The sequence below is a fragment of the Lampetra fluviatilis genome, chromosome 2 (genome assembly GCF_964198595.1).
Source record: "Lampetra fluviatilis chromosome 2, kcLamFluv1.1, whole genome shotgun sequence".
Classification (NCBI taxonomy): domain Eukaryota; kingdom Metazoa; phylum Chordata; class Hyperoartia; order Petromyzontiformes; family Petromyzontidae; genus Lampetra; species Lampetra fluviatilis.
Window position 1 is genome coordinate 29,820,893 of NC_136276.1, and position 25,855 is coordinate 29,846,747.

Here is a 25,855-nt window from a genome sequence, read left to right on the forward strand (position 1 = left end):
GTGAAATCTGAATTGGTTCTCGACATCTTCGAGATCAACTTGGACTTAAATGAGTAGTTAAGTGTGTAAATTTAAGCACTGGAGAGACAAAGGTGGCTGGGCATGTCGTTACTTTCAGTGCCGGCCATATGGCTGTGTATGTATTTTGAACTTCTTTCGGGACCGTACTTAAGCATCCTTGGTATTTGTAGATAGTTCACAGTCTTGTATCAATCCTGCAGTGGAAGTCTCCGTGTACTGTATCGTTTGTGTGTGCCTCCATTCCTCCTTCCTCGAACCTCCGATGAGCATGGTTGGCTATGTACAGTGCGAAAGAAGTTGACCATATATAGATCTCTTGCCTTTGCCGTCCCGTCGGTCATTCTTCGCCGCTTATTCGCGCGCGTTCCCGTGTCGCCTGCAGAACCCGGCCGTGCACCACCCGCGCGCGCCGGGGCTGGCGCTCGCCAGCGAGGTGGTGGTGCTGCTGTCGGCCAGCAGCATCCGCGCCTCCGTCGCCACGGAGTCGGGCAAGGTGGCCACGTGGATGGACGAGAGCCTGACGCCCGTGGGGAGCAAGCTGGAGCACGCGGCGCAGCTCTTCCCCGAGCTGCAGGGCGACCGCATCGCGTCGCTGCACTGCTGCGCGCTGTACACGTGCGTGCGGCTCGAGTCGGGCTCGCTGCACTGGTGGTACGCCAACGCACCCCCCCCCCCTCTTGTAGAGTAATTCCTCATTTAACACGGTAGATGCGTTCCTGAAAAGCGCCGCGTTAAAGCGAAAGACGGATTAACAAAAGATTTTGCCGTAAATAATGTGACTGCAAAGTTTGGCAAGATACTATGTGCGCGCACGCATTGAGATGGCGGGACAAGGAACTGAGGGTATGCCGCTGCGTACTGTATCATTCCGCGTACTGTACCGAACTGCTCGGCCGCGCAACTGCAAGAAAGTAGTTAATTGTCGACCACTCAGAAACCACGTTAGAATGGGCGGCCCTTCTGTGTTATAACGGGCGCATTGTTTGAAAAGTGTTCCCGAAGAACCGCACTATAGTGAAAATGTGTGAATACCTGTTAAGTGAGGACTTATTGTGCACCTTAATAAAGCAACAAGGTCACACTTTGCATCTTTTACAATGTGTAGCTTCCAACGTTTCTGCTTCACATATCCAGCTGGCGCCGTGGCTGGTGGATTCAGAACGTCTGGAAATTTGGAGGGTGTGGGGGGGGCAATTGTTTAGGTGCGGTCGGTCATGGCAGAGGGTTGACCGTATTTTACTGTGCTGCTGGTCAGTGCATGTTGGTGAAGGGAGCACATTTAGTCCCTCCTCTTGCCAGGTGCCTAACTGGAATGGGCTCGTTCTCCTATCCCGGAAGAGCCACTTAGCTCTACGTGGCACTTGAGCCTCTGCTAGAGCCAAGACTGCTCTGTTGAAGACGATAATAATAGGACCATTGTATATGGAGATAATATAAATGAATTGGAGGATATAAATTGAACTCGTAAACATAAAGATTATGTGAAGCAGTTAAGCACAATGATATATTCCAAAGGAAAATTATGCAGAAGCTCAGAATGAAATAATAAACACGAATGGTAGTTTGTGGTTAATTAAAGTACAAAGAATGAGCTACTTTTTAGACTGCTTGAGTCAACTAGACTAAAATTATGAGAAAAAGTCCACAGACTGGACTAAATTGCCACAGGATATTTGTTGGCTAGACCAAAGACTGACTAAAATAATTAGAAAAATTCTGATTAAATTAACTTAGACATCTGGATGGAACCCACAGTGTAAAACCTTTTGAAGCCAAAGTTTGAGTTGTCCAAAATGAAATAAATAAATCTTAAATCTCCCACCGGATCACCAATCCCATGATAATTAAACTGAAAGCATTCATGAATTTGTTAACTAGCAATTCGAAATGCTGTGTACTTATTTGTTGTATGGAATTCAGGAATCTGTTCCATCCAACACCACACACGCTTTGGCACTCTGTCACTCTTATATATGTTTTCTACATTACAGTAAAACCCAGCTAGCCGGACTTCATGAAGCCACACCAATGCTGGATAAATAATTAAATAAATCGACGAAGCCTCTGGCGCCACGAGAGGATAATGCTGGTAGCGCCAGCAGGCGTGGCAGCGTTACCCTTGTACCCACGGCCTGCCACTTGCTTTGCAGCACATTACCGCTCCTTCCCGTAGCTTTGTTTAGTGCGGGAGTTAGACTGTCACTTATTTTTTTCACACCTTTTTAGGGTTTATTGTTATTTTTTTCTCCCTTTTTAGCATTTTCTTTTCTCATTTTTTTGTTCACCTTATTTCTGGGTTTATTGAATGAGGATGCCATGTGGTTTACCTTTTGGAGGGCAATACACCCCAGTGGTGAGTACATAACCATACCACGCAGTACAGCGCAGCTCCACAAATACACGGAACGGCAATGTAGATTTTAAAACTGTTATGCTTTATTTCAATGTATTTAAGATCTAATATTTGCATAAAAAATATATTTTATGCATTGTAGATGTGTTTTATAATGTAGATAAGTATTTGTGATGTATATACAGAGGTTCTCATCCATGTAGCAGCTTGCCAGAAATTCCAGCTGGCCAGGCCAGGCATCGACCCTATTTACCCGACTAGCGATGCTTTACTGAATTGCCTTTTATTTAGAAAAATAAGCGAAAAATAAATTTGAGTCTGTCGGGTAAAATCGATTCAACGTTCCACATCCGGAGACATTGCAGCCTTGTGTGCACCTCTGCTTTGGCCTCCGCAGGGGCGTGGTGCCATTCAGCCAGCGCAAGAAGCTGCTGGAGAAGGCACGCGCCAAGAACAAGAAGTCCAAGACAAGCGCCGGCGTCGCCTCCATGACCAACATCACCGTGGGAACTCAGGTCGGTCGGCACTGACCGCCGTACCAGAGCAAGGGCCGGATTCAGTTTGATGGGGGTGCGGTGGGGGGGGGGAGCCTTCCACAGCTGGGGGCTGACCCCCTCTTTACCTATTCAATTTCTTCCCTCCCCCCCCAACTGTTTTATCACCACCCATGCCCAGTACCAAACGCTGCGTCGTTATTCACCTTGGTTATTTCAGTTCTAGTTTTCAAAGTGATGAATTATAAAACTACATCGCAGTCGAAACCTCTAAAACCATTTTAATATCGGTACGTGACTGGTTGTAATACACAGTGATGCTTTGGTTTTAATTTCCACGCGACCTATAGGATTTATCATGGTGTTGCTGTATTGCGTTTTGATGATAGTAAATCAGTGTGTTTGTGTCCATTGAGGAGCCCCTCAAAGTCCGAGACCTTTGACTGCTGCAGCCCCTAAAGCCCCCTGCTTTAATCTGGCCCTGCATAGAGGGCCCCACACTGTGATTACCTTGTTTTTAAAAATGTTTTATTTCCATTGTTACACAAAAGTCAAATGTTGAATAAATTGTAAAGTAGGGGTGCCCTGGATAAAACCAAAATGGAGAGTGCAAAATGTGTAAATTATGTGGTACAAACGATAATAATCGTTTACGTAGATTCAGCCATAAATGAGTACCTGGTGTGATGTGTAAAAACAGCACCGGGGAGACAAACGCAGCCGGATGTGGTGCTAACATCCCATCCCCTCTTGTGGTTTGCCGGCCTTCATGGGTCCTCGCTTAAACAGCACTTGCCCCAAAAATATGTTTTGGCTACATGTCGTGTGCGAGTAGGTGTGCATGCGCAACAACCCGGTGTACCAGGCGGGTGCGGTGGCATTCTCGGTGAGCTCCGGCGTGCCCAAGGTGGGCGTGCTGCAGGAGTCGGTGTGGAACATGAACGACTGCTGCCGCTTCCGCGTGTGCTCGCCCGACGGCCTGCGGGCCCTCGACCGCCTCGCCAAGGCCTCCGACACCAAGTGCGCACGCTCACTAGCTCGATCACTAACTCACTCGCTCGCTCTATTAACACTTTTGCGTATTCGTGAACTCCCAAGGCCTCCGACACCAAGTGCGCACGCTCACTAGCTCGATTACTAACTCACTCGCTCGCTCTATTAACGCTTTCGCTCGTTCGTGAACTCTCCAGCTCACTAGTGTCTTTACCCACTTAATATTTCGCTCATTAACTCATTTATTTACCCGAGCATTAGGTCACAGACTCTCAATGGATAAGGAACTCGCTCACTTGCTCATGTACTCAATTGCTCACTACTTCTTTCACTCCCTCACATACTCACTCTCCTACCGCCACCGAATTTCTTAGTTCATAAACGGGTGATGTGGTTGTAGATGGCTATTAAAAAGCTATTTATTTGTTTTTGGGAGCCTTCTCACTTGAGTCCGACGACTGAAAGATTTTAATGTAGTAAGAACCATCCCTCTGTAACAATATCCATTCTTAGCTTGGAAATATTTATCTCCAGTAAATGTCAATGCAGCGTCGCCCGGCTAAATAATGGATGTTGTCACGTGTGATCTCAAGCAGGTCCGAGCAGAAGCAAGACAACGTGCGCACCGAGATGGGACCTCCCCCGTCTCCTGCCTCAACCTGCAGTGACACCTCATCCATCGCGAGCAGCGCATCGCTGCCCTACAGTGAGTGGCTCTTGGTGACTTTGGGGGTGTGTCGCCTGAGCTGTTGAGTTGTCAACTGGACTCTTGGGACATCACTTGGGCTCTTGGGATGTCACCTCGGCTGTTGGTACATAACCTTGGCTTTTGGACATAACCTTGGCTTTTGGACTGTCAACTTGGCCATAAAAATTGTCACTTGCCATTGTGATCTCAAGTACTGGCACTGTCGAGCCAGCGCGGTGCTTTTACGGTATGGGCGATTTTTTTTCACTGGCAATTTTCCATGCCATGCTGATGAGGTGTTTGCCCCGTGTGACGTCCGTCAGTACCCTGTGAGGACACAAGCCGGACTCAATGTCATCTACATGCGTCTCAGCCTCGCAGATTGCCTGCTGCGGCATTAGCAGCACCGCTCAGTTTCTATAGTGGCAAAACAACCTGCCGCCTCCTAAACCTCGATGGCATGGCCTCAGCACGGCTCGGCTGTGCCAGTGGAAAAGGGGTGTAAAGGTGTTTTTGTTGTGGTACGCATGCGAATCCGGTGAATGTGAAGCTGCCCTCGTTTTGTTTTTCCAGAGCGCAAGCGCCCGACGGCGAGCTCTCGTGAGGAGGAGAAGCACAACGAGGAGCAGTGGAACCTCAAGGAGGTGGTGTTTGTGGAAGACGTGAAGAGTGTACCGGTGGGCAAGGTGTGTACGTAGTCTCTGGAGAAACTACGATTGTACGTTACAAGGTCGATGATGATCATATCGCTTTGTAATATGTCATTGTGAAGATTATGATGGTTAATTTTTGCTTTTACATTTGAAATAATAAAAGCGCAATATTTAAAATTTTAAAATAGTTATTACCCATGCAATCAGTACTTTTCAGAATGTTTCCCAGAGTAATGGACTTCAGTTGTACGACACCATACATTTTTTTACGCAATGTGCATGATATGCATTTTAGCTTTTAAAGTTGCAATGAGTTGGAGACTTAGAGAAGGTTTGTGTTGAGAACTCCATTTGACAATGTCATCGGTAATCTTTATTCGTACTTGAAGTACAGTAGGGGACAAAAACAATAAGATACAAATTTGAAATGCAATGACAAAGTTAAAGGAAATTGGATTATCGATAATCATCGTATCTTGAAAATGAAGTCGTGGCCTCGTTTGCTCGCTCACAACAACTTCAAAGCCATCGAGTGCCATGCCCTCGCCCCCACACGCCATGCGGGACGAGAGGTTTATTTGCGCTCCCCTTCACTCTGAATGTCGACGACGGCTGTGCCCGTGTTAAATCAAGATTCTCTATTCAGAGAAAACAGACGCATACAAAAGGATATTGAAAAATATATTGCTGTCCTGCCATAGCCTGGCCACCTCACAGGACCAAACCTACAACACATGGTATTCACAGGCATTCTGTCACCCATATACTAACCAGGATCAAATGCCTAGCTTAGGAGATGTGACAATGGCAGTACATTTAGGGTGATATGGTCGTAGATTGTTTAAGCTCAATGAATGCCAGTGAGATATACAGCAACATGTACGCACACGCAGCATACACACAGGACAAGTGGACAAAGATAACACGACAACAGCTGCTTGCCACCAAGTGGCGGTGATGTCACCCGTGACATTTGTGCCAGGCCAACCCTAATTATACCCCCACAAACACTTTGCCTGCCCGCAGGTGCTCAAAGTGGATGGGGCGTACGTGGCCGTGAGGTTTCCCGGCGCCAACGGCCCCGTTGCCAGCGCGGTGGTCGTGCCCCCCGCCCCAGGGCCCGACCCGGACCCCACGTCCCTCCTGCAGGACTGCCGCCTCCTCCGCATTGACGAGCTGCAGGTGCGAGCTGGGTGGGGGAGTCCGTTACACGCTGTGCGCGTCTGATGATTGCTAAAACGCTTGTCATGCGAGTCATAGGGGCATCGGTTCATTGTTATCGTCGCTGTCATTGAAAATGGAATCCTCTGCTCAGAATCATGCATTCAACTGTGGGTCAAAGGATTGTATTATTTACAGTTCATGCAAATTGTATGCAAGTATACCGTTGGGTGAAGAGGGTAAACTCCAGAGAAGTAAATTAAAATATTTACGAGGTGTACGTTACAAATGAGCCATTACAAGTGAGACTCCCATAGAATATTTTCTTGAATTCAATTGTTACCCCAGAATCAGGACCGTTCATCGAGTGGTCAGGTGAAAATTTGCGTGTAATAAAAACTTAACATTAGCAAGCGTGTAATTATGCATTGATTCATATGTAATGTACAACGCGTCTTTATTGTATATATTTCCTTCATGTGTCTGGAGCCACCGGCGGCGCTAAATTCACCACATGGCCAAAGAAGAACGACCTGGTTAATCGCTATCCAGAACTGCTGCAGTCGATCGAATCGTGAGGTCGCGCGGAAGTTTTTACGTGCCCGGTTCCCAGCGCGTTACGAGCGATGGCATCGTCGACGGAGAGTCTCTGGGCACTGCGCTCCGTATGGAGGATGTCTCGTGCGGTGTCCCGTGGGTCGAGCTGCCGCGTGATCTCTCACTCGGTCGCTGCACGTGCCGCCCCACCCCCCCACCCCTGCGTAGGTGGTGAAGAGTGGCGGGGCCCCCAAGGTGCCCGACTGCTTCCAGCGAGCGCCGCGCAAGATGTCTGTGCCGGATAAGGCAGACATCCTGGCACTCAACGTGGATGCCAAGGGTGGGCGCACACACGCACACATACGCGCACACACGCGCGCTGTATTAGTGTACGCATACATATGAAGGTCCCCTGTCTAGATGTCTACAGGCTGTTGAGGCAAGTGTTGTTTGTGAGTACCATTGCAGGATGGCAGAGTGCGCAACAGGTACCAGGCACGGCTGCCTATGTATCCACGGTAGTGATGTACATCGGGCACTTATGTCTCCACGTTACTAATGAACATGGCGCACCTATGTCTCCACAGTACTAATGTACATTGCACACATATGTCTCCACAGTACTAATATACATTGCACACATCTTCCTACTACTGAAGTCCATCACACTCGAGCACCGATGGCGGTGACGGGCCCGACGTTGTGCATGTGTGTATGTCACAAGTGGTGATGTGCATTAGATGCCGCGTTGATGTACGTGTGTCGTGTGTCGTGTGTGTGACGTGCGGTGCAGGCGTGCACACTGTGCTGCGATCAGGGACCTGGGTGCGCTACTGTCTGTTCGACTTGGCGACGTGCAAACCCGAGCAGGAGAACAACTTCCCGACGAGCAGCGCTGCTCTGCTGGGTCAGGACGAGCACAATATTGCCATCTACAGCGCTGGACAGGTGCAACATGCACACACGCACACACATGCATGCATACCTGCTCATACAGAGTCTGCTCTCTCTCACAGTGCACATAATGGCCACGCTTATTAAGCCACTGAGCCAAGCATTGGCAGAGTGGCTTGTAATGGCACAGCAATCACTTTTAATGGCCAGCACTGCTGACATTTTTGGGCTGGGTGCCACAAACATGGTGCTTTAATGGTACTTGGATAATGAGTTCATATTCCCTAACATTTGTAGCACTTATCCCTCACCATATTCCACCTTGGAGTTGCTTTAGAAGCAACTGGAACATTCCAGTTTTGTATCTTGGTTGGAGGTAAACTTAGCCCCTACTTCTGGGATCATTACAATAAATACCACTTTGTTGAACGTAAAAAGCAGCTTTCTTATGGAGAGACCATCCCATGTCGTTGGAACTAGGAATTTCCACCACTCCCTCGGTGCAACAGCAACGTCGTCTTGTCCACCCAAGATAACTGCCTCTCCAATGCTCGTTTGCACAGAGAGACGCTTACACTGATAAAAACCTAACAAATGTATTCTTTACCCGAACTGGCCTGGTCCTGAGTAATGACCTAAGCCAGTGTTTTTCACTAATTTTCAAAGGGCGGCCATCAGTGTGAGGGGGCCGTCACATGAGCTGCATGGGGTGTTTTCAAATTTGTGTATTGTGGGGGGCCGCACTAAAGGCCACTCGGGGGCCGCCAGTGTCCCACGATCTAACCCTTTCCCCCGTGTGTGCAGGAGTCACCGGTGATCCTACGCGACGGTAATGGCACGCTCTACCCTCTTGCTCGCGACTGCATGGGCGGCATCCGTGACCCTGACTGGTTGGACCTGCCGCCAGTGCGCTCGTTGGGCGTGGGCCTGCATGCACTCACCAACCTGCCCGCCAACTCCTCCATCAAGAAAAAGGCCACCGTTATCGTCATGGCCATTGAGGTGAGGCTGTGGGCGGCGGGGAGGCGGCTAGCATGAAGGGTGATTTATAAGGGGGGTCATTACTCGTCTCCTGTTTGGAGAGTGCCAGGTGGGAAGGGGGTGGTGACAACTAGGGAAGGTGGTTGGGGTAGAGGGGGAAGTTGGCTTTGAGGGTTATCCCAAAGGAAAGGTGGCACGCACGATGGAAAAAGGTGGAAGGGGGTGGGGGACTGCAGTGAGGAGGACGGAAGCATTGAGGGTTGTTGCAAAGGGGGGCGGCAGCATGGACGGGGAGTCTCACAGGAGGTGGCGGTGACAACATGGAGAGCAGCTTTGAGAGGTGGCTAGAACGCGGAAGGGCAGCTTGTGAGGAAGCAGCAGCATGGGGGATGATTTAATATTGTGGGGACAGCGCGAAGCGTTTTTGCGCGCTCTGCTCTACCCCTACTTGACCGACTTTTGTATCGGGGCAGGTTGAGCCAGTGAGGTGGCTCGGCCAGTGTTTAGTTTGTTGTCCTTGCCCCGCGCCTCTGATTAGCATGGTTGGCTTCGTACGGTGCGAAAAGAAGTTCAACATACATACAGGCGATCGATGCTCGAACCTGTGCCTTGAATTTCCCGCCGAGCAGAAGCAGCCGCTGCTGACGCCGGTGCTGCGGTGCGACTACGAGGCGTGCCGACTGGCGCTGCTGGGCATGGAGCAGAGCCTGCTCATGGAGCTGGACGCCGGCGAGGTGGAGAACATCCCGCACGAGCGCTGCGACGGCAACCGCAACGTCCTGCACGCGTGCGTCTCCACCTGCTTCCCCACCTCCAACAAGGAGGCCAAGGAGGAGGAAGGTGCGAGCGCCCACGGTGATGCCCCCTCCCCCGTTGGTAATGTCCATCGCTGATGATGTCATGCTGTGCGTCCATGTCAGGGGTCGGCAACCAAAATAACAGCCATTTTTTTCGAATTTGGTAAAAAAACTCAATATTTCAAGAGCCGCGCATTGCACTGTGGTGAATATGAGAAGGTGGTCCTTAATAAGTTTCGTCACGAAGCAGTCCTTAGAGCCAATCCCTGGTCCGTGTTATGCGAGGTGTTGTCATGTGGAGTGTTGTTAACGATGTTTTGACGATCTTGTGTCATGTTGACGATGTTGTGTTATGTTGACGATGTGCTGTGTGTTGATGATGTAATGCAAGGCGTTTATCGTGTGGAGTGTTGATGTCCTGCTCTTTGAGAATGTAATGCTGTGTTGTGACGTCATGCTGTGTTGATGATCTCACATAACCATTCCATGATTTGTTCTTTCCCCTTGCCTCGAGCGTGAACATGGCAAAATTTCCGTGACGCAACTTTAACTCTTTGTCATGATTTTATGAAAAAATCGATGACATTTAGTCTTGTTTGTGCCATCTTTTTTTGTCCTCGGATGTACCTCCTGGCCATTTCATTTGTTTTGTGTCTCATTAAATTCAATATTTGCATAAACATTGCATGAACAATTCGAATATAATTAATGTACACCGTTCAATGCATTGACCATAAAACAATATTCATAGACGAATCAATATATTGTAACATGAATTGTGTTGATAACGTCATCTCCTGTGTGCGCCCTCTGCCCCCTCCCCACGTTTGCGACGTTCCCTTTCTCTCGCGTGGCAGAGTCCGACCGCTCGGATCGCACGTCGTTCTTCGAGCGTATGTCGGCGGTCGAGGCGATTGCCAACGCCATCTCGGTGGTGTCGTGCAACACGAGTCGTGCCGGCGTCTCCAGCAGCAGCACGCGCAGGTGATGGTGCGGCACGGGGCTCATGACGGCCGTGTCCAAGCAATTGAGCCAGCCAGCACTTGCAGAGAAGACCGTGTTGAGTTCTTGGTTGGAGTTTCTCGGGGGCAGGTTTCCGTCATAATCGGTGTTGTTGGGTCCCGAGCTGAATCTGCTAACATCTTGGCTCCATAATTGAATGTGAAGACGACAATTGTCTTATCTGTCTTGAGGCTCTTTTTCATGTTGGTTCCACATTGAAGTGTTAAAGCAACGGGTTTGGGTGTTTTACGAAGCTGCATGATCCTCCAGCCCTTGCCTCCAAATCGTTGAGCGAGCAGTGTGTACCACTCGGTTCATTATGGCCAAAGCCTCTGATCCAGCACTTTTGAGATCCTGTGTTGTAAGTGCTGGAGTTGATCTTTCGGTTGGCTCATTAATGCCATGTTGGAGCTACTGAGCTGATACTGCTGAGATACTTAGATGAAAGACCTGGGTTTGAGTATCTCACCCAGGGAGTTCATCATGGCTATAATGGCCCCTCTGAGTTGACACCATTGAGTTCTAGGGTTTATTTCTCTCTTATGCTGACATGAGGTGCTGATGTGCTGTGTTTTTGAGTAACTCAGGTGGTTCATGATAGCTGTGTTCAGTCTTCTGAGCTGACAATGTTGAAATCTGGCATTGAAATCCTAGTTTTGGGTATCCTTCATTTTTCTAATAATAATAATGGCCGTTTGCGATTTCCCCTCCCTCCCCCCCCCCCCCCCCCAAACTCAGCCTTCGCCTAAGGGAGATGATGCGCCGCCCACCGCGGCCGCCCCCCGGCCTGGGCTCGCACGACGCAGGCGCCGCCGCCGCCGCGGCAGAGCACGCGGAGCAGGTGCCGCCACCACCGCCCATCCCCACCTTCAGCTGGCTCCCCGAGCCACCGCAGTTCGACCCGGGTACGTGTACAGAAGTTATTTTCGCGCACCGTACGTAGCCAACCGTGCTAATCGGAGGTGCGGGGGGGGGACAACAAACTAAAACATAAAAAGGAATTCTAAATATATAGATTTTAACTTAGAACGGGTTTAGAAAGGAAGAGATTATGAAGAAGGCAAGAGTGGTAGTGCCCATCCCGGGACAAGCTGGGAGAGTGTACTCGGATGGCTTGAGGGACATGTCGGTTACGGTTAGGAGTGCCCATCTCAGACAAGCTGGAAGAGCGTCAACTCTGATGGCGGGGAGGTAAGTGGCAGGGGCTGGGAATGTGGTGACGGACTGGGAATATCCAGATTGCACCTCAGGTGTTGGATGATTGGGGTATACTTGTTGATTTACAAACAAACATGTCAGTGGTGTTCCGAGTGGCTCAAGGGGCAAAGTGATGAGCTGGAACCGTGAAGAAATCTCGGTTGTAATCCAGGCAACACCTGTAATTTATTTGAATTCACAAGAATGGCAAGCCAGTTGATGTCAGCCGCTGACCAATAGCAACTTGCAAAAAAATACTGGCGCAGTAAATTTTATTTTGCAAATGATTTAACTTTTAGAATATAAAACTGTCGTTATGTTATATCTTGACAAACATTACATTCTTTAACAAGACGCTTCACTGATCTGCGAGAGTTCTGAATGGATTCCTCCTCGTGGTATGATGCCGATCATACGATTGGGATAAAGCTGAGAATGCAAACAGTGAAAATGTGAATAAACTAAATAGATTTCGTTAAATATGGTCCTGTTTTGTTTTTATCAGCTTCGTCCTCTGCAGGACCAGGCCCATCGACCGGAGCACCCAGCCTGGCGGGTAATTGGCAAGCACATACATGAAGGCAAACATCCGCTATGTAGCCCTTTTGCAATCTGTATGTTAGCTAGCATCTATTAAAGCCAACACGACATTTGAGGGGGTGTTGCGAACAGCACCACGCCCAGCCGATGTTTGCACACCTTCGTAGTTGGGGTTCAATTGATATAAGGGAGGCTCTTGCCACGTTCTGACACCTTTTGTTAATCATGTTGTCCATGATGGGGAATTGAACCCAGTCACCGAGATCATAGTGTGTTGTGTAAATCGCAGTACCACCACTCCTGAATTATACATACACGTCCGCACTTACACAGCTTAGACTGTCAGTGGGCAGGTGTTCTCACCTTTGCATTTGTGGGGCCTCCTCTGATTAACCCCTAAACTCTGCCTCCTGGATCGCAGGCTCATACTACCACACCTGGCCAGTGTTTCATTCGACCGGTGTACAGAATAAATATTTTCTGGCAGATGCATGGACAGACACATTGATAGACAACTGAGGGACACATGGACAAACACTCATTCGCACAAGGATCGACACCAACAGACACCACATGGACAGCAAAATGGATAGGACACCCTGATGAGACCCGAGAATGACCACTGACAGACACAAGGAGAGAATCAGAATATTTATTTATACTGGAGGAATCTTATGCGTTATGAAGCTCTTTCATGAGGGGCATATCAGAACATTACAACAAACAATACAAAACACGATAGGAGTGCAAAGTATATAAAAGTAAGCAAATAACAAAAAAATATACAAATAAAACTATCTTGTTTTATCTTACCAAGTAAAGCCCACTGCTATTAGCTTTTTTTTCAGACACTGATGGACGTACGGAAAAATGCTGACGGATACAGGAACTGGCGTCCATAAATTGGAAACGCGGACATCCAGCAGGCTCGGAGGGCTGTGTCGACTCTGCTGGCCTTGCTAACGCTCGTCTCATCGTATGCTCCCCCAGGCTCCTCGAAGGAGGCGTCGGCGTCGGAACCCAAAGATCGCAAGGCCACGGCGCACGCCATCCTCAAGCTGCTGTGCGAGACGAGCCTGCTCAAGTTCTACATGCGCGAGCTGCTCTCCGCCAAGTACGGTCCCGTCCGCTATGCCTGGGGTCAGGTTAAGTTTGATTTAGGGGCTCAGAGTTGATGTAGTTTTGGTGGGAGTGCCCCCTTTGTACATGAAATCTGTCACTTTTTTTGCCACAACCCCCATGCCCAATGCCAAACACTTCAAATTCGTCACGTAACTGGTTGAAAGGGATAGTAATGCCATGGCTTTAATACTTACTAAATGATCTGCAGGCTTTAGCATAGAGTTACAGTATTGCATTTCAACCATTCTAACGATAAAAAAAAAATTGGGGGCAGGGGGGGCTCTCAAAGTCCAAGGCCCTTGGGCTGCAGGCCTGAAAGACCCTCCGTGCATTAAACCTCCCATAGCTACACCACCCGTGCTCTTGTTCCTTCACTGGCTTAGCCTCCTGAAGGACTCCTGCACTCTGACCTATGCAAAGATCTTTGGTTTATAAAAGTCCATTTGAATTACATTAATTCCCAATTATATGAAAACGAAACAACTATTTTTATTTTACCAGATTAGGCCAACTGAGCTCTTTCAGAAGCTACCTGGCCATAAATGATTGCTCAACAAGCTACCATAGGTGCTGGGTGGATTGTTGCATCACACAACCAAGAATTTCATTCCCACAATTCAGGATCTTATTTGGTGTCATTTCAGAGCTTGGACACAACCATTACGAGCCTATAAGAGAGGCACTCAGTCCCAGGGCATAAATCCAGATCTCGCCTATGTGGGCTGAAGGCTCTTGTCATGGCCATTATGAGTCTTTGAGCTGCATTTACTCTTCTCTGGGACCAGTATATTTTGTTACGCTGAGTAAATGAGTGTACGCTCTATTAACGGCGTACGTGCGTTGCTGTGTGTGTAGGGATGCAAGAGGCATGACGCCATTCATGCTGGCGGTGAGCGGGCGTGCATACCCGGCCGCCATCACCGTGCTCGAGACGGCGCAGAAGGTGGCAAAAGGTGGGCACGGCCAGGCACCACGGCACTCACCCGTGACTCCGTGTGTCCCTTCTCACCCCCCTCTCTCCATCTTTATTCTCCCTTCTGGCCCCTCCCACTCTGACTTTTTCTACTTTTCGTTCTGCTTCCACGTTTTTCGCTCTGTTGGGCATGCAACAACAATGAATCGATTACAATTGATTCTTACACGGAAGAATATATGCATCAAATCGTCAATGTGACATAAGCACACGAAAATGTAAAATGTTAAATCAATAACTTGGGTGGTCGCTTACTATCACCATGAGTGTTTCAATAATGAAAGATGCTTTTAATTATTTCCTAACTCGTGTCGGTGATCGTAACAAAAATTCCTTGGAGAAAGAGGCATGACGTTGCTACTCATGTGCAGTATTTTTTCCCCAGATCTATTCGACTGTGGCAGGCGAATCACATGATCAAATATCGTTGTGCCCCTTGCACATCTACACATTATAAGAGCAGTGAGCTCCTATTTATTGTTTTGTCCTCTGTGTAATGACCGCTCGCTCCCTCCTACTTGTGCGTCCGTGTGCCGGTGCCCAGGTGACGCTCAGACTGAGAACCGGGACGACTTCATGAGCATGATCTGCCCCACGGGCACCAATCCAGACGACTCGCCGCTTTACGTGCTTTGCTGCAACGACACCTGCAGCTTCACATGGACAGGGGCTGAGCACATCAACCAGGTGAGCCTCGGCAGCATATGGGTAGTTAGCAGGTGTATAGAGCAGCAGCAATTCCTAGGTTAAACGCGATTGTTGTTTCACAATACTCGCATTGAACCACAGGTGTAAATTATTTTTTGTTTGTGCAAATTTTATGCAATTATATAGCAGCAATGGGATTGACCAGTGGCATTTTCTCGCACATAAAACCCTTGAATGATATTTACTGTAGGCATTGAGTGAATTGCGTGCTTGGTCATGGGAAGACATGAGAATTTGGCCAAGCAGCCCTGGTAAGACTGATCCTTAAGGATGTTAGGACGAGCTAGTTGTACCTCCGAGTAGTGCGTTGGCCACGTCCGGTGCGAAAGAAAGTTCTACATACATACAACAATATCTTGCGTGCACAGGTGAAGAGAGTGAAGACTCTGTTGGGTTAACATTAACGCCCTCTCCCCTTGGCAGGACATCTTCGAGTGTCGCACGTGCGGCCTCCTGGAGTCGCTGTGCTGCTGCACAGAGTGCGCCCGCGTCTGCCACAAGGGGCACGACTGCAAGTGCGTAGACGCCCCCACTCCTCTTCCTAACCCCCCCCCCCTGCACCGTGTGTACAGCTGAAAGTACACGTTTATTTTGGGCTTCAGTCTTCCTTTAAACATTGTGAAATTGTAAGCACTCTATTGTGCCATCTTTAGCATATTAACATGGAGCCAGGTACAGTTGATTGTAAAACATCTTTGGCATTAAATTGTGTAATTGTAAAGTGCTCAATTTTGAATTTGGTGTTCAATAATTGTTTCTGTTGCATTGAATTCTGAACACGCGCTCAGGCTGAAGAGGACTTCGCCCACCGCGTACTGCGACTGCTGGGAGAAGTGCAAGTGCAAGACGCTCATCGCCGGGCAGAAAGCGGCACGGCTGGAGCTGCTGCACCGCCTGCTCACCACCACGGACCTGGTCACACGGCCCAACAGCCGGTAACCACATCCCCCCTCCACCTCTGATCCCTGACCCTTTGCCCGTCCCTTCATATGGCTTGTATCTTCCCCCCCCCCCCACCACTTTGTTAATTGTTCCTTCAATCTGCTTTTTTATTAAAATGTTCCAACCAAAGTTGAATGTGATGCATTATCTCTGACCATATTCTATCTGTCTGGCAATCCAACTGTGTGATATTGGGGGGGAATTGGCATGACGTGCCCTCTAGAAAACTGGCAAAATTGATTAAGGCAGTGCTCAAAACTTGTGCATAAAGGATCTGCCTCTGTGCCCCGTTCCGACTGGCCTTGTGCTCTTCTTAATTTTAATTTCTCCCACTTTTCTTACTCGCTCCCATTCCTCCCCTCCCTATTGTGACAGTCCTGACCCGAAATGTAACAATAATCCATTGCTTTTCATTTTGTCTTGGGTTGTAGTTTTGTTTGCTCACTTAACCGAAGTTTCATCATTAGCATACCTACACATCGGCATCGCTACTCGCACACATTGTTCGAAGCACGTACCTTGAGGGTAAGAATTTGTTTTAATGAATGAATTGATTGCGACATACCAAGTCTGCACAGCTGAACGGACGACTGCTTATGTGGGTGTTCGTGCGTGTGTGTGCGTCTGTGTGCTTGGCCTCTCTCAGGGGGGAGCACCTGCTGCTGTTCCTGGTGCAGACGGTGGCGCGACAGATGGTGGAGCACTGCCAGTACCGCCCCCCTCGTGGGCGGGACGAGCGCACGCGCAAGCCGGCTGGCGCCGATGGTAAAACTGCTGATTCCCGGTCCCTCGCTTGCAGGATTTGTCCATTTACACACAGACACGGAAATACACGCACACACCCATATGCACACGTGCACGCGCGGACACGGAGTTGCACACAGAGACAAAGACCCCCCCATATAGCCTTTACACACACACAGGTAAACACAGACAGAGATACACAAAGAAAACGATGTGCTTCATTTCCTTTCGAAACACACCATGAGTTGTGGGAGGAAATGGACTTCCAAGAAAATGGGCATGGGCAGGACACGTTACTATCAGAGATGATTGCTGGGGGTCGAGATTAACGATGGAATGTCAATCCAAAGGAAGACAGTGGCTAAGGAAGTTGGCACGATCAAATCGGCTTGTGTGCAGGGGCTGGGGTGGATTCCTACCTGTGTAGGGCCGTGAGAGATGGCCACGGCTTGGGGAGGCAGTGGATTCCTCGCTGCTGATGATGATGATGAGGGCAGGTTCACCTTGAACCAGCCGAGTTTCATGTGTGCTTCTAAGTGCGGTGACTATCGGGTGCGCGTGTAGCAGCGCTCTCTATTTGTGTGGTGTAGCTGTGGGTGTTTACGTCAGTGTGCTTGTGCTAATGTGTATCTCGCTGGGTATTTTCAGAAGCAGACATGCCGGACCACGACCTGGAGCCTCCCCGGTTCGCTCAGCAGGCCCTGGAGCGCGTCTTGAAGGATTGGAATGCCGTGAAGTCCATGATCACATTCGGATCCCAGGAGAACAAGGACCCGTCAGTACCCGCAGAACGCTGGGGACCCACAACAGACATTGGAGATACATAGCAAACACTGGGGACCCATAACAAACACTGCGGACCCATAACACATGCTGTTGACCCATAACAAACACTGACATGGTCAACAAACCCTGGGTTTGTGTCACTGTGTTGGTTCAATGTATACTTGTGCATGTGTGTTTGTGTACGTTTGTGTCTGTGTACGCGGTTGTCTGTGCACCTTGTGTGTGCACACCTGAGTGCAAGTGCACCTGTGTGCTTTTAGGTATGTGTGCATTGCTGTTGGCCAAGTGTGCGTGTATTTACGTGTACTTGTACAAGCGTGTGTACTCGTGTACCTGCGCGTATGAGCACGTGTACTTGTGTGGTCTAGTGTGTGGACTCGTGTATGCGTGCGTGTACGAGTGTGTAAGTTTGCGCACTCACGTGTGCATGGATGTGTACGCGTGTGTACTCAGGTTGAGCGCCAGCAGCCGCATCGCACACCTGCTGGCGGAGGAGCAGGTGTACCTGTCCCAGCAGAGCGGCACCATCCGCCTTGACTGCTTCACCCACTGTCTGCTCGTCAAGTGCTCCGACATGGGGGTGCGAATTGCCGACCCCCGTTCCTTAACCTCGCACCTAAAACCTATAACTTGTTGAGCCACCCATACTTGACATCTGTGAAAAAGAGCTTCATAGCTCATCGGATTCCTCCAGTAAAAATAAAGATGCTGATTCTGACCTGGAGATTCTGCTGTGCCTTGATGTGGCGTTACACCACATCGCATGACCTGACACTGTTTGATGCTTCTGTGAAGTGGGAATTAATAATTTACATTGATGTATATTTGTGCAATATTTTACTTTTCTCAAGTCACATGTTTTTTCTCTGATTTCTCGTTGCTTCATCGCTGCACTTAATTTGTTTTGCTTTTGTAATTTCGGCAACTCTGGTCCCTTGCAAATTCGACTATCCTAGTCTCTGAGTTCTCACCTGGCTAAACAAAATAAACTTGAACTTGATGTGACTCGACCTGACCTCGTCGTGTGCCCAACCCCCGTGCAGCTGCTGGACACGCTGCTGACGACGCTGGTGACGGAGCTGCAGAACAAGTACACGCCCGGGCGGCGTGAGGAGGCGGTGGCCGTGACGCGCCGCTTCCTGCGCTCGGTGGCACGCATCTTCGTGATCCTGAGCGTCGAGATGGCCTCCTCCAAGAAGAAGAAGTGAGTGCAGGGACGCGCCCCCTCTTTTCTGACCTTCGGCACCTCCAACTTTTCCCCAACACCCCTATCTGTTTGGCTCACGTGGACCTCCCTAATTCCAGCCCAACGGAGCAACAACCGTACGCTGCCTCACCGTGGGCTGTGGTTTCTGAGGCTCCGTGCTGCAGAGTTGGGAGTGGGCAAAGGTTCTTGGAGGGTTTAAGTAGTCGGATTCGCCAACACACGAATGTGTGTATTGCATCTACAAAAGCTCTGCCATATCCCGGACCACCAGCACAAAATAAATGGATGTGTGGCCATTTCAGATTGTGTAGAGGTCGTAGGGTAAGCAAGGGTGGGGCAGGCTAGTGAATGTCACGACGGTGGCTGTCAGAGTGTAACACTATTGTAAGGTCGTAGTGCAAGAGTGATTGGGTGTTGGAGCTTGGTGACATAAGCATCTTTGCTTTTCAGAACAAAGGTCATGTCACTTGTGCCTTCCTCTGCTCTTCATTTCCCTGCACTGCTAAACTCCTCGTCCTCCCCCAAACCCCTTGCCCCTGTTGCATTACGCTGCCTCACCGTGGGCTGTGGTTTCTGAGGCTCCGCGCTGCAGAGTTGGGAGTGGGCAAAGGTTCTTGGAGGGTTTAAGTAGTCGGATTCGCCAACACACGAATGTGTGTATTGCATCTACAAAAGCTCTGCCATATCCCGGACCACCAGCACAAAATAAATGGATGTGTGGCCATTTCAGATTGTGTAGAGGTCGTAGGGTAAGCAAGGGTGGGGCAGGCTAGTGAATATCACGACGGTGGCTGTCAGAGTGTAACACTATTGTAAGGTCGTAGTGCAAGAGTGATTGGGTGTTGGAGCTTGGTGACATAAGCATCTTTGCTTTTCAGAACAAAGGTCATGTCACTTGTGCCTTCCTCTGCTCTTCATTTCCCTGCACTGCTAAACTCCTCGTCCTCCCCCAAACCCCTTGCCCCTGTTGCATTATGCTGCCTCACCGTGGGCTGTGGTTTCTGAGGCTCCGCGCTGCAGAGTTGGGAGTGGGCAAAGGTTCTTGGAGGGTTTAAGTAGTCGGATTCGCCAACACACGAATGTGTGTATTGCATCTACAAAAGCTCTGCCATATCCCGGACCACCAGCACAAAATAAATGGATGTGTGGCCATTTCAGATTGTGTAGAGGTCGTAGGGTAAGCAAGGGTGGGGCAGGCTAGTGAATGTCACGACGGTGGCTGTCAGAGTGTAACACTATTGTAAGGTCGTAGTGCAAGAGTGATTGGGTGTTGGAGCTTGGTGACATAAGCATCTTTGCTTTTCAGAACAAAGGTCATGTCACTTGTGCCTTCCTCTGCTCTTCATTTCCCTGCACTGCTAAACTCCTCGTCCTCCCCCAAACCCCTTGCCCCTGTTGCATTACCGCCACCCCCGCAGTAACTTCGTGCCACAGCCCATCGGCAAGTGCAAGCGCGTGTTCCAGGCGTTGCTGCCGCTCGCCGTCGAGGAGTTGTGCCACGTGGCCGAGTCGCTCATCGTGCCCGTGCGCATGGGCGTGGCGCGGCCCACGGCGCCATTTGCGCTCGTCAGCACCAGCCTGGACGCCATGCAGGGCAGCGAGGAGATCTTCTCCGTGGAGCCGCTGCCACCGCGCCCGGCTGCCGACGACAGCAGCAGGTCAGGGGTGGGACGGGTGCCACTGTGGGGGCAGGGCGTGCGTAGGTGGGGCAGTGGCTGTAGGTGGTCTGTGTGGAGGTGGCTGAGTGATGTCACTCGGTGGGGAGGTAAATGGGGAGTGTGTGGCCAGTGGCAAGGGAGGCCGCGTCAGTGATGGTGTCACACTGCATATGAAGGTTTTTAAAAAATATTTTAAAGCAAGCGGGATTAGCTTGTGTCAAATTGTCTGGAGAAACGTGGCGCAGTGCTTAGCGTGCTTTGCTCCTGACGCAGCCACCCGACCAATAACGATGGCAGATATTTGAATTGGTCCAAGTGGATCTCGTCTAGATCGACTCGGCCTTAAATGAGTACCAGGTGCGGTTTGTAAAAATCACCAGTGGGGAGAAAAAATCTGCTGGGTGTGGAATTGGCCACCCACCTTCATGTGCCGTGCCGGCTCATGAACAGCACTTGTCCCAGCAGTCTGTCTAAGGCTATACGGGGGATCTTTGTCTTTTGTGCGCTCGAGTACGTGTGCGTCCGCACAAGTGTAACTTGAATTCGCGCGTGCATGCACCTGCATACTCATGTAGGAGCTCGCAGCAGTCTGCGTACATGGCGCACGCGGCCCAGCAGAGGCGCGGAGGCCCCGCTCCCGTGGCGCGCGGCAGGGATGACGAGGCTGACGAGTTGGTGTCTGCTGACGTCGAGGAGGTCAGTCCGATCACCCCTTCCCCCGCCACCACTCGCTCGCCCCCTCATTCGCTCGCCCATTCACTCGCTCGCCCATTCACTTGCTCGTCCACTTGCCCGCCCGCTCACTTGCCCCATCGCTGCCTTGCTCGCCCATCTGTGCACTGCGCCCTCTTGCCGGCATGCTCCCCACACCCCACCTCCCACTCCCTTTATCACACATTCGAGATGGCCACGAGAGGGCTGCAGTTTTGTTGAATACAAAAAAACAATATCCAGGTGAGAACTCCATTGACAAGGATGTTCTCAGTTGCAAAGAGTGGCCTCGATCACCAAAATAACAAAAGCAAAGTACAGCATTTAGGCAAAAAGAAATTAGAGCAAAAACAACCCGAATAAAAGTCGAGCAATTGTTTGTGAACCTGTGTGTGCATGGTTTCGAGTGTTATCCCCTCTTGTATAATGGGTTTTTTCTGACTACACCACATGACACCAACCGCTGTTTAACAGCAAACTGACTCAACATCTCAATACCGATCCTCTTGAAAATGTATAAAGACTCGAAGGCTTTCTTAGATGAAATGCACAAACACACAAGTATAGTTTATTTACAAAGTAACTGGAGCTATGAGAAGAAAATGTAAGAACTCCATTCTTTTTCTCCACGTAAATTAGTGTTTTAACTCATCAGCCTATTCGCTTTCCAGGTCATTGTTATCCAGCAGTATTTCTTTAAGTAGGCAAACTCTATACTGGTTTCAACCTTCTGGTTCCCGGCTTGTTAAAGAATGCTTCTGGATTACCACATGTTATTGAGAAGAGCACCACGTATAAACTACGAAGCGAAAAGCAATAGCTGTGAGGGCTTTGCCAGGCTGTGGAGGTGACATGTTAACTCCCTCACCCGGTATGCAGGAGGTCGTGGGTTCGATCCTAGCCCCCCTGATGCCTGCATTTTTGGAGTTTGCACGTTCCTCCCTGCGGTCGCGTGGATATTTCCCTTGGTCCTCCAGTTTTTTCCTCCACATTTATACATTTCTCATAACAAGCCGCTTCGTTGAGCTATCATTTCTGGCCAGGTTGCTTCTGAAAAATAACTATATAGCTACGTACGGTACGAAAGAAGTTCAACATACATAGATTACCTGGTGAAATAAAAATAGTTTTTAGTTTAGTTTAGGCTGCATTGAACGCAGAGCCCAATCCGTGGTGCGTGTGCTCTGCTGGTGGTGCTCTCGCCGTGGCTGGCAGGTGGAGGTGGTTGAGGGCGTCGTCGGTGAAGAGGACCACCACGAGGAGGCGGAGGAGAATCCCGAGGCCGAGGGTCACCATGACGACCACGATGAAGATGGTACAGGGAGGGGTGGCACACTGACTTCATAATGGAGGAAAAACTGGCATCCGTCGGAACAGTTCTTTGTGCGAGTGCTTGTGTGTATGCGTGTGAGCTTTTTTATGCATACATCTTTGTGTGTGCCTATATTAGCATCTGTATTTGAGTGTATGTACAGCTGCCTGCTTGTACTTTTGTCTGCATATTCTTGTGTGCGTGTACACATGTATGTAAACGTGCTTGCAAGTTTGCGTGCGTTTGTCACCATGTGTGCGCCTGTCCGCGTGTCCGCGTGGTCAGCAAGCGACATGGAGCTGGACCTGCTGGCTGAGACGGAGAGCGACAGCGAGAGCAACCACAGCAACCAGGACAATGCCAGCGGGCGGCGCAGCGTGGTGACCGCCGCCACCGCTGGCTCTGAGGCTGGTAGGCAGCATCGCCCGGCCCCTCGCTTAGCTCGTTAACTCGTCCACTTGTTTACCCGTTGCTTAATTGATTCGTCGGTCAGATCGTCGCTTCGTCCGCTAACTAGTTTGCCGTTCGTGAGCAGGCGCAAGCAGCGTGCCGGCCTTCTTCTCGGAGGACGACTCGCAGTCGGACGAGTCAAGCGACTCTGAGAGCAGCAGCTCGCCCACCGAGGAGGAGGAGCAGGACGGCTTCCTGCAGGACGAGCCGCTGGAACGCACAGCCAACAGTGCGCATGCCAGCAGTGCTGCTCAGGCACCACGCTCGATGCAGTGGGCGGTGCGCACGCCCCAACCCCAGCGGCCACCGCCTCCCACTTCGGCGGCCACCACCTCCGTCACCAGTCAGTCCGCGCGCTCGCTCACTGGCACGTTCGCGAACACGGTCGCACAGAGTACGCGCGCACTTACGCATGCATTTACGCACGCACTTTTGCACGCACTTTTGCACGCACTTTTGCACGCACTTTCGCACGCACTTACGCACGCACGTGCAGATCACTGTTAAGCATACAGTCTTGCAATAAGCATTGCTTAAATCACATGTCCTTGCCAGTGTATTTTACCTGCCTTAGCATTGAGCACGATCAGGAAGCTTGCGAGTGAACTGTTACTTTCAACCATCGAGGCTTTAAATCTGGCCTTTCTTAATTAAAAGTGGCACTACTTCTTTGGTAGCTGCCCTGGAGGACTCTGGGAAATGGCTGTCAGAGCCCTTGTATTCTCTCTAGTGCAGCAGCAACTTCAGGGGATCATATGCTCACATTTTAGAATAGGTGTCACATGCTGGACGAGATAACGTTTCGTGCATGGCTTAACTCCAGCCTTTCTTGCCACTTCCTACCTCCTGTACCCTACCCCTACTCCCTGACCCCCAACCCAGGCTCGGGTGGCCTCATCTACATCGACCCGAACTCGCTGCGGCGCAGCACCACGCTCGGCTCGAACGCCGTGGCAGCGGCGGCAGCGCTGGAAGCCGGTAACTCCAGCAGCTACCTGACATCGGCGAGCGGGCTGGCGCGCGCCTACAGCATCGTGGTGCGCCAAGTGTCCGATCTCATGGGCCTGCTGCCCAAGTACTACCACCTGGTGGCCTCGCAGCTGCCCAGCTCGCTGACGCTGCGCTTCCAGGATGCCGTGCACCTGCAGGTGGGGGTGCGAGGAGGCACAGGGGACGTATCCAACTGTCTTGACATCAAATTGTGTGGGGGTCTATAGTGGTGGCCGATATAGTTTGGCGTTTGTGCGGAGCTAGCAGTCGCCACCTTTCCGCTCCATCGCGAGTCTTACCCGGTGTGTTTTGCCCCCGCCGGGAGCAGAAGTATGTGGAGGAGCACCTGGTGTTGACCTGGAACTGGATGGTGAGTGTCATGGACTCGACGGAGGCGCAGCTGCGCTACGGCTCGGCGCTGGCGTCGGCAGGCGACCCGTCGCATCCAAGCCATCCGCTCCATGCCTCGCAGAACCCCGCGCGGCGCGAACGCGAGCGGCCAAACCCTCGCGACGACGCGGCGCTACGTGGGCTCGAGTCACGCAGGTGGGCACACGCGCACTTGCGCTCACTCGCACAACGATGCGCACCCACGCAGAGGTGAGACACCGGATGGACGGAAAGAGGGAAGATCGGACAGATGGATGGAGAGACATACAGAAGGGCAGATGGATTAATGAATGGAGAGGGAGAAATGGATGGACAGAGAGGGAGAGATCAATGGACAGATGGACATTACTCGCTCTACCACTGACTTAATTAATTAGCCAACTAGCCACCGGTATTACACCTCGTTATCGAGTCTTCCACGAACAAGAACCACACATGCCAACCAGATGCAAGTACCAGTTTACTAGTTGTACCCTAACTCTCATCTGTAACCATATACCTCACACGAACAGTACGCATGAATACTAGACAACCAGCCTCCATCCCTCTGATCTCGCCATAACCGTAACATCTTACTTCACGTGTGGTCCTTCGTCTGTTCATGTTTGAGTGTCCGGAGTTCACTCCTCGCTGTGCCCCTGCAGACGCGCCACGCTGCTGTCGTCGCGCCACGGCCTGCTGTCGGCACGTGGCGACTTCCTGACGTACGCGCTGTCGCTGATGCGCGCGCATAAGGACGAGCACTCGGACATCCTGCCCCTGCTGGACGTGTGCTCGCTCAAGCACGTGGCGTACGTCTTCCAGGCGCTCATCTACTGGATCAAGGCCGTGAACCAGCAGACCACGCTGGACACGCCGCAGCTGGACCGCAAGCGGTATGCGGGGTGGGGCAGAGCACGCGCACTCTCGCACGCGGACTCTCTTACGCGCACACTCTCGCACTTTATGGTCCAAATTTGTGAAATTGTATCATTTACAATTTACTTGCCAACATTGCCTTTACTGGCAGAAAAAAATCCCACTTGCTGGCGGGCACTGTATTCACCCTTTACCTCGCAGGGACGGCTGCCACTAGGGATATTAATAGTAAGTGATGTCAGACAAATGAACCTGTGGCACTGAGGTCCTGGGTTTGAATCTGACATGATTAACCTGGTTCTCTATTGTGATAAGTCGATAGCCTGTGTCGTCATTAATACAACTTATTTTTTCATTTATCACCGAGTTTGGCTTATTACAATTCAGATAGTTGAACGCTTTTGTTTGAATGGCATGCTACAAACAAACGTGTCATGCAAGTGTAGGTAAGTGAGATCAGAAGTTGCTTTGCGAAAACAGCACTGGTTGTCGAGTGAGTTCAAAATCATGAACTGCTTTGCAATCCACACGCTCGAACCACTGCAACCAAACTCACAATCCTGCCCTGGGGCTTGGTCAACTTATCATTCATCCATTTGTCCATGATGAAATACATTTGTAGCATTCTAGATTTGAAGTTTTCATGACTGCAAGGATCCATTCTCTTTGGTTCTTTCGGTAAAGTCACGTAGG

At 50.3% G+C, this 25,855-nt stretch overlaps 1 protein-coding gene across 11 annotated transcripts in view; it reads left to right on the top strand.

The window, feature by feature from the left end:
* The window catches only part of UBR5 (ubiquitin protein ligase E3 component n-recognin 5), a 59,290-nt gene that overhangs the window by 15,734 nt on the left and 17,701 nt on the right, over positions 1 to 25,855 (top strand). For 3 of the 11 annotated variants that reach the window (XM_078873424.1, XM_078873457.1, XM_078873467.1), the window contains exons 11-40: positions 404 to 672; positions 2,772 to 2,889; positions 3,704 to 3,888; positions 4,455 to 4,567; positions 5,123 to 5,235; positions 6,229 to 6,384; positions 7,129 to 7,240; positions 7,694 to 7,848; positions 8,599 to 8,796; positions 9,405 to 9,630; positions 10,430 to 10,556; positions 11,313 to 11,479; positions 12,277 to 12,327; positions 13,302 to 13,425; positions 14,289 to 14,386; positions 14,951 to 15,093; positions 15,538 to 15,629; positions 15,903 to 16,049; positions 16,703 to 16,821; positions 17,449 to 17,575; positions 18,040 to 18,166; positions 18,630 to 18,790; positions 20,212 to 20,451; positions 21,027 to 21,147; positions 22,378 to 22,477; positions 22,760 to 22,885; positions 23,010 to 23,318; positions 23,807 to 24,072; positions 24,243 to 24,460; positions 24,949 to 25,179. In XM_078873424.1, the coding sequence (XP_078729550.1) occupies positions 404 to 672; positions 2,772 to 2,889; positions 3,704 to 3,888; positions 4,455 to 4,567; positions 5,123 to 5,235; positions 6,229 to 6,384; positions 7,129 to 7,240; positions 7,694 to 7,848; positions 8,599 to 8,796; positions 9,405 to 9,630; positions 10,430 to 10,556; positions 11,313 to 11,479; positions 12,277 to 12,327; positions 13,302 to 13,425; positions 14,289 to 14,386; positions 14,951 to 15,093; positions 15,538 to 15,629; positions 15,903 to 16,049; positions 16,703 to 16,821; positions 17,449 to 17,575; positions 18,040 to 18,166; positions 18,630 to 18,790; positions 20,212 to 20,451; positions 21,027 to 21,147; positions 22,378 to 22,477; positions 22,760 to 22,885; positions 23,010 to 23,318; positions 23,807 to 24,072; positions 24,243 to 24,460; positions 24,949 to 25,179 (4,739 nt within the window). The remainder of the gene's footprint in view (positions 1 to 403; positions 673 to 2,771; positions 2,890 to 3,703; positions 3,889 to 4,454; positions 4,568 to 5,122; positions 5,236 to 6,228; positions 6,385 to 7,128; positions 7,241 to 7,693; positions 7,849 to 8,598; positions 8,797 to 9,404; positions 9,631 to 10,429; positions 10,557 to 11,312; positions 11,480 to 12,276; positions 12,328 to 13,301; positions 13,426 to 14,288; positions 14,387 to 14,950; positions 15,094 to 15,537; positions 15,630 to 15,902; positions 16,050 to 16,702; positions 16,822 to 17,448; positions 17,576 to 18,039; positions 18,167 to 18,629; positions 18,791 to 20,211; positions 20,452 to 21,026; positions 21,148 to 22,377; positions 22,478 to 22,759; positions 22,886 to 23,009; positions 23,319 to 23,806; positions 24,073 to 24,242; positions 24,461 to 24,948; positions 25,180 to 25,855) is intronic. The other 8 variants (XM_078873487.1, XM_078873496.1, XM_078873474.1 and 5 more) reach the window with 7 other exon arrangements.